Source organism: Vombatus ursinus, unplaced genomic scaffold (genome assembly GCF_900497805.2).
Source record: "Vombatus ursinus unplaced genomic scaffold, bare-nosed wombat genome assembly UNPS02000582.1, whole genome shotgun sequence".
In the NCBI taxonomy this organism is placed as follows: Eukaryota; Metazoa; Chordata; class Mammalia; order Diprotodontia; family Vombatidae; genus Vombatus; species Vombatus ursinus.
In genome coordinates this window covers 24313740-24320888 of record NW_020940360.1, presented here as the reverse complement: position 1 = coordinate 24320888, position 7149 = coordinate 24313740, and the positions used below count along the sequence as shown (strand labels likewise).

At 40.6% G+C, this 7149-nt stretch overlaps 1 protein-coding gene across 1 annotated transcript; it reads right to left on the bottom strand.

Moving 5' to 3' along the window:
- Positions 1–271: 271 nt before the first annotated feature.
- LOC114037524 (nucleolar protein 58-like) lies at positions 272–6698 on the bottom strand. The gene is given in 6 exon segments (XM_027854452.1): positions 272–527; positions 529–1252; positions 1255–1395; positions 1398–1999; positions 2981–3168; positions 6597–6698. Coding segments are annotated over 6 exon segments (2013 nt in total).
- Between the last annotated feature and the right edge of the window lie 451 nt (positions 6699–7149).

Genomic DNA, 7149 nt, shown 5'->3' with positions numbered 1-7149 from the left:
ATTGTTTCAGTTTTCTATTTTTTATTGACATTAATTTTTTTTTATAAAGAAAATATCTTTACTTGTATCTCAAAGACTCTAGGAATTGGAAAGGGATTTTTTTTTAATGAGAGAAAATGTCAAAAATTAAGTGTTCAGTTCAAGACTGATAGCCATAGAAGATATGTTTTGTCCTCTTGTCCTGATATTTCAAAGACCATCTATGGCATGTGCCAAGCTGAACTGGAAGGAGAATCTATTCAAGTTATCAAAATCTTTAAGCTGTTCCTTGTCATTCATCCACAGTCTCTTTTTTTTCTTTTTCTTCTTTTTTTTCTGGACTTTCAATGACTATACTAGTGGGTGGCTCTTCCTCTGAAGGAGTTTCTTCTTTTATTTTCTTCTTTTTTCTTTTTTTATCCTTTTTCTTTTTCTTCTTTGCAGAATCAATTTCTATTTCTTCTTCCTCTTTAACTTCTACAATCTTGGCTTTTTTTGCTTTCACTTCAACCTTCGATTCATCATTTTGTTCTTCTGACACTTCTTGAAACTTGGCGTTTCTTAGACAATGTTGGAAGAGTTGAGTCACCAGACGGATCATAAGTTTTTATTTCACTTTTATGGAGATACTTTTCTGTTTTTGCTAATGCCTTTCCTGTGCCACTGATTTTTCTGATCCCTCTCTCTTACAAATGCCTCAGCTGAGCTTCTAATTTGGCTCTGTTCTCAATTCCCACTTCATCACTAGAATCCTCTCCAAAAGCATCATAACAGATAGCCAAAACAGTCTTGGCTGCTAACATTCCAGAAATTTTTCCTTTGTTTTTGGTGGTGCTTTGGCCCACAAGGGAAGCATGATAAATTAGGCCATATTTAGGGGTGTCCCATCTTGTCTTCAAGGCTCTAAAGAGGGCCTTCTCAGCTCCTAGTATCTGCACAGTGAAAGCTGCATGCTTTGCCAAATTCAAAAGGGAACCTGCATGAGAAATAAGCCTAGCTCCAACTAGCTCACCGACCATGACTGTCACATTGGGGGCTATAGCCATAATCCTATTTTGGAGATACTCATACAGTTGGTTTCGATATTCTGAGATCTCAACTACCTGGTTGCAGAGGTGTAAGAAATTGTTTATGTCGTCCTCTGAAACTTCAGTTCCCATAGAAATTTCTGCAGCTGCTTTCACTTCAGCTTCAACTTCCTCCGACAAAATTTCAGAAAGATCCGAAGAAGCAAAGTTCTGCCTGTCCCCAACTTTGCGCAAACATTTGCAGTTAAGTTATCTGTAATGATTTTTCCCAATTCAGGGAAATGCCAACCATACCATTCTCTACATCGAATAATATAGTTATTCAGTTCTTTATCCAGGTCATCTAATAAAGAGATTGCCTGAATAATCATGGTATCCTCTTTATCGCACTAAATTTCAGCTTGTACTGAGAGAGGCTGTGTGCCAATCCTAGACACATAGCACCCATTTCCCGAGATGGAAGGCCGGTGATTAATCCTTCTATCTTCGAGCGGATTCCTCTCATTAGTTCAGTTATAGTAGGACCATGGATACAACTGAGGTTCAGTGTGTCCTTTATGACACCCCCCAGTTTGGCATCAGCTACAGCCAGCTTCTCATGAGCTTCTTTTGCAGCTATCTTCTTTAGGACTTTCTTTAAATTCTTACTCAGTTTACCTTCTACCAAGGCCGTGGAGGCTGCTAATGCTTCAGTTGTGTCCTGGAACTTCTCAAAATGTTTTAGTTTTACTATTTTATTTGCTTTCTCTGGAGTTTCAAATTCTTTCCACAAACTGTCCACCTCTTGTAGTTTCTTCTCATTTAGAACCTTGAAGATGGCGTAGCCGGCCGCCGTCTCAAACAGCACCAACACGGCGAGGCTGGGGTGCAAGAGGCCGGGGGTCCCCCGCGCGCGCCGATCCCGCGGAGAAGCTGGGAGGCGGGGAAGTGGAGAGCCGGCCCCTAGGGAGCCCCTGAAGTCAGTCGCACGGCTCCAGGCCGGCGAGGAACATCTGCAAACTCCCAGCGAGCGAAGCGTGCGCAAACTTCAGACCACCGACATTATTATTATTATTTTTTTAAAGTAGCGTTATGGGGACACCTGTAATGAAATGTCCCTGAGATGTTCTTATAGGGTTTGGAGGTATCTCTAAGGCAGCCCCAGCTAGGTGGCTCAGTGGATAGAGTGCCAAGCCTGGGCTCAGGAAGACTCATCCTACTGAGTTCAAATCTGGCCTCAGACAGTAAAATGAACTGGAGAAGGAAATGGCTTAAACCACTATGGGATCTTTGCAAAGAAAACCTCAACTTGGGTCATGAAGAGATGGACATGGTTGAAAATCAACTGAGCAACAGCAAAAGATGATCTGCTGGGGGGTACAGGACTACATTTTGAAATAAATATGCTTTTGTTATAATCGTCATTGTTTTTATTGTCAGCCATTTTGGAAAGGTCATTGCCACACCAGAGGCTGCATTGTTCCTCATGTCTAAGAAATGGTAGTAAAAAAGGAGGAGAATAATAGTGGATTAGCATGGGAGGGCATCAGAGGCAACATGGCACAATGGAAAGAATCGAAAGTAAGGAATCTTAGATCCAAGTCCTTGCACTACCACTTACTGGGTGACCATGGGCAAGTGATAATTTCTTTAAACCTCAGTTTCCCTATCTGTAAAATATGGATGATAATAGCAGAGCAATCACTTCATAATTATAAATTAAAAAGAAAGTATTTGTTAACCTTAAAGCCATATAAATACACATTATTATCATTGCTCTCATGGCTGGTGGTCCATCCACTATATTACTGGGAAGTATAGGGCATAGGACTCAAGACCATAACCAGGCTATCAAGAACAGGAAATTGAGAGGAAAAGCTGTTGTTCTCTTCTGGCTCTGCAGTTTCTTCATGTTAATCCAGACAGGGAGGGAGCAGGGTTGTGAAAAGTCAAACTAATTCTTGCCCTTTGATTAAGTGTGAGCAGGCAGTTACGTTTCTCCCGCTGGAGAGACAAAGAAAGGGAAGGGTTTTTGTGCCAGCTGGCCTGAATCCTGGAAACATAGGAGCCTTTTGATTAGAAGTATAAAGCTCAGGCCCCCACAAAGGTCCCACATTGATGCTTCATTGTGATGTGGAGACGATCTTAGGTTCTTGAAGGCTATGTCAGCTGAGCACAAGGCCTGGTGGGTACATCCAAGAGAGAAAGCTTTGGGGAAAAGCCTGGCAATAAATAGATTTTCCACTAGTCTGAGAACCAGCCTAGTTAAGCTCACAACAATTTCTGTGCCCTTTTCCAATTTCTATGTTGCCCCTTCTATGTAGCTCTAGTGCCTTCTTTAGACTTCTAAATACATTAGAGTTGGAGTCGCTGCATCTTTTGCAAGAGGTATGATTGCTACAGCAGCTAGAGAAAGAATTTCACAGCTCAGAATGGTCCAGAGAAGAACCAGGAAATGGGTAGCTTGCCTAATACGAGAAAGAGAAGACCACTATGTAGCCCTACTCTTACTATTAGGCTTACTATTTACCAGAAGTATTTGTATATCATAAGTATATAAAAGCAAAAAAAAATTACATTCTAAAACAATAATTTCAAGCCCCTTGGTTTATGAGGGATTGTCTCAATTTGCATTCTGGTTCTTGTTTGGCGGAAGAATTTGGACTAGATTTAGAAGAAGAATAGTGTTCATGAGCGGACAGAGTGCTATACTTGAAGTCACATAGACCTGACTTTTAGGGTTCAAACGCTTTTTAGCTGTATGAACTTGGGCAAGTCACTCAACCCCTCTGGGTTTCTGTTTCCTTATCTATAAAATGAGGTGGCTGGACTTGCTGACCTCAGAAGTTCCTTCCAGATCTAAATCTCCCATTATCTCATGACTACTTTCATCATTGCAGGGAGTTTCTGGTATAGATTTTGTTGTTGTTTGTCCTTCATTTTTGAAGAGGATCAATGACATTATAGGTTATTGTCTTGATTTGTGTGTGAATTGGATTTAAGTGAAGCAGAGCTGCACAAAGTTCTCAGCCTCATTCTCTCTCCCAGAGTCATCGAAGTCCAACAGCAAGACAAAAGTCAGGATGACTGGCAATGGCCCAGGATGCAGTGGATGACCTTGGCATCTTTGATGTCTGACCAAACTCTAAGTGCACCACAGAGCTTGCTTAAGTTGCCTTCATGGCCATTGGAACAAATTGTTCTCAATCATAGAAAAATCAGAAGATTGGTATGGAAGAAACTCTTCAATAATGTAGCTCAGCAACTGTGATTACATATGGAAGTCCAGATATGGAAATTCCTTCCACTGGTGCAGATCAGTGACTTTTCTCTAGCTTATAGTCTTATAGAGGTGTCTGGACTCCTAAGAAATAATGTCTTATCCATGATCATGCAACTAATATATGTCAGGGATGGACTTGAAAACATACCTTCCTGACTTCAAGGCCTGTCCTTTCTATTCGTTAGGCCACACAGCCTCTCCATATGGAGTTGTATTTGTCAGAGACCTCAAGGGACTAATGCATAATCTCACTAGAAAGGTTGATTCCAGAAGTAGTCAGATTCATCTTGTTTCAGTACTAATTGGCATAGAAGTTTGCTTCTCAGTCTGAATTTACTTAGGAAGAACTGGATCTTGTCTCCCACTTTGTCCAGTTACTTTCTTTAAATAAATGTTACAGCATCTTTGAGTAGGCTCCAAAGTCTGAGTCATACATATCATCCATTTCATCCAAAGTAATGAACAGAAGTAGCTGTGAAGTATTAAATAATCTTGAAATAAAAGAAAACATTTCATTGAAGGGGGGAAAAAACCCTACACTACACACAACTTCATTGGGACTTAATTCTTTCCAATTCCTTATCTTTTCATTCCTGACAATGAAATGGATACCTAGAGACTCAGGTCAAAGGGGGGATCAGATGAAATGGACACCTAAAGACTGCTTCAGGTCAGAATGGGAATCACTGTCAACACTCCACCGAGAGATCAGAATTTCTTCATTGCTGGCTGGTTTCCACAATCGTGGGCTGATTGAACTGGGACCAAAAATGTTCTATGTGTGTCTTGCAAGTAGTGGGACTAGGGCTTCTGAGCCTACACATAAGTGATTTGGCTTCCCTAGATGATCTGTGGAGAAACAGACTGACAGGACAGATATTCTACAATATAGATAGTAACCTTGTTTATCAATCCCTTGAATAATAAAACACCTGGCTGCCTCTCTTAGAAGGATTGTCTTTGCCCAGGTGCTGTCACAGGTTTGAGGTTAAATTCCATGTGTGTTGACAGTGTGAAAGCCTGTTCTTTTTACATGTGTACTATGTGACTTTAGTCTGTCCATCATCTTCATTACAAAATGTCACAATTTGTCAGCCAGCCAACAAGTATTTATGGAGCATCCTAAGTGGTTGAGGAGGGGAGTGATATACTATGGCATCGTAGCATCAAGATGGAGGAACCTTAGAAAATAGAGAAGGAAATGGCAAACCACTCCAGTATCTTTGCCAAGAAAATCTCAAATGGGGTCATGAAGAGTCAGATACATGACTTAAAAGACCGAATAACAACAACAACAATTTAGATGGTTGGATGATTTATTCAGCCATATCTGAAGAAGTTTCTCAGGCTGTTCCTGTAGGATCACCTTGAGTAGTCAATAGCCTATTGCATTTGAGTTGATTTCCTTTATTACAGTAAGTGGCTGTCTCCCCCCCCCCCCCAGGGCACCAGAATAAACTGCACCATTAAATGAAGCTTGTTTTGGTAACTTTTCACCATTTCTTTGTGGCAATAATTGACCTCTTCTTCTTGCCCTCTTGGATTCACTTCTACTCTGCATCTGATGCTCTGTCTGGTTTCAATTCCAGGGAAGACGGTATCCTTTCCAGGTTAAGCTCATCTCCTCTAATCTCATCAACATGCTGCTAACTCAAGCCTTAACTGACATCACCTTCTCCACCCTCTCCCTTCCTCTAATTGGAGGACTAAATGTAGAGCAGCAAATTACTCCTCTTCCTAATAATAATAATAATAATGATAATGATAGTAATTCCTTAATAGAAACCTGACTTTTCTTCAACTCACTCCACCTTGCATCTGCTGCTCTGCCTGGTTTCCATTTTGTGAAACAAATACATAGTACCAGGTGTCTCCTTATGTCTCACCCCACCTTTCTTGCTTCCTTTTGTGTGTTGTGTCCACCTGTTGGATTGTAAACTCCTAGAGGGCAGAGACTGTCTTTCTTTTTATTAACTGTATCCCCAGCCTGGTGCATAGTAGGTACTTAACAAATCTTTATTTGATTGGGTTATTGGACTGGATAACTGAAGTCACTTCCTTAGGGACCCTAACCAAACCAGTTCTTCTGTCAGCTTCATGCTCTAAAATTATTCCTTACACTGATTAAATCCCCCATTTTTCTTCCTTGAAATGATTTTAGCTGGGTTTTAGGGTACAAGCATACTAATTAAGGACATCCACACCTTAATGGGAATAACTATTTGTCAAGTTCTCTCAAAATATTTTCATTTTTAAAGGAGTTTATGAATTTAAAGGAATCTTATATAATAGCATGTGTATCAGGACATGTTTTTGTTCAGGGGAACCTTGCTTTCACCCATTGCCTTCTTCAGGCTCGCTGGTAGGTAGATAGCTTCCTTGCCCAGGGGGCCTACACTTGGGTATGTCACAACTTCATTGAGTTTCATCTGTAAAATGGGATGAATAATACCTGGAACTACCTCACAGAGTTGTTGTGAGACTCAAATGTAATAAGATAAGCAGAGTGTTTTACAATCCTTTAAGCTCCATGTAAACATCAACTATTATTAGAGTTAGCTTGGCATAGTGGGTGCAATGCTGATCTTGGTATCAGGAATATCTGGGTTTGAATCTTTCCCTTCCTACCCCAAACTTACTAGCTGAATGACTTTGCACTGGTTACTTAAATCTCTTTTGGCCCCAATTTTCCCATCTATAAAATGGGAATGATAATTGCATGTCGCTCTCAGGGTTTTCCAAGAATAACAGAATCATAGAATTAGAGTTGGAAGAGGCCTCATCAGTTATCTATTCCAACCCATAGTGAAGGAATCTCCTTTAAGGGCTTCTTAAACTTTTTTCACTCATGACCCCTTCAGCACTTCTTAAATTGTGGGT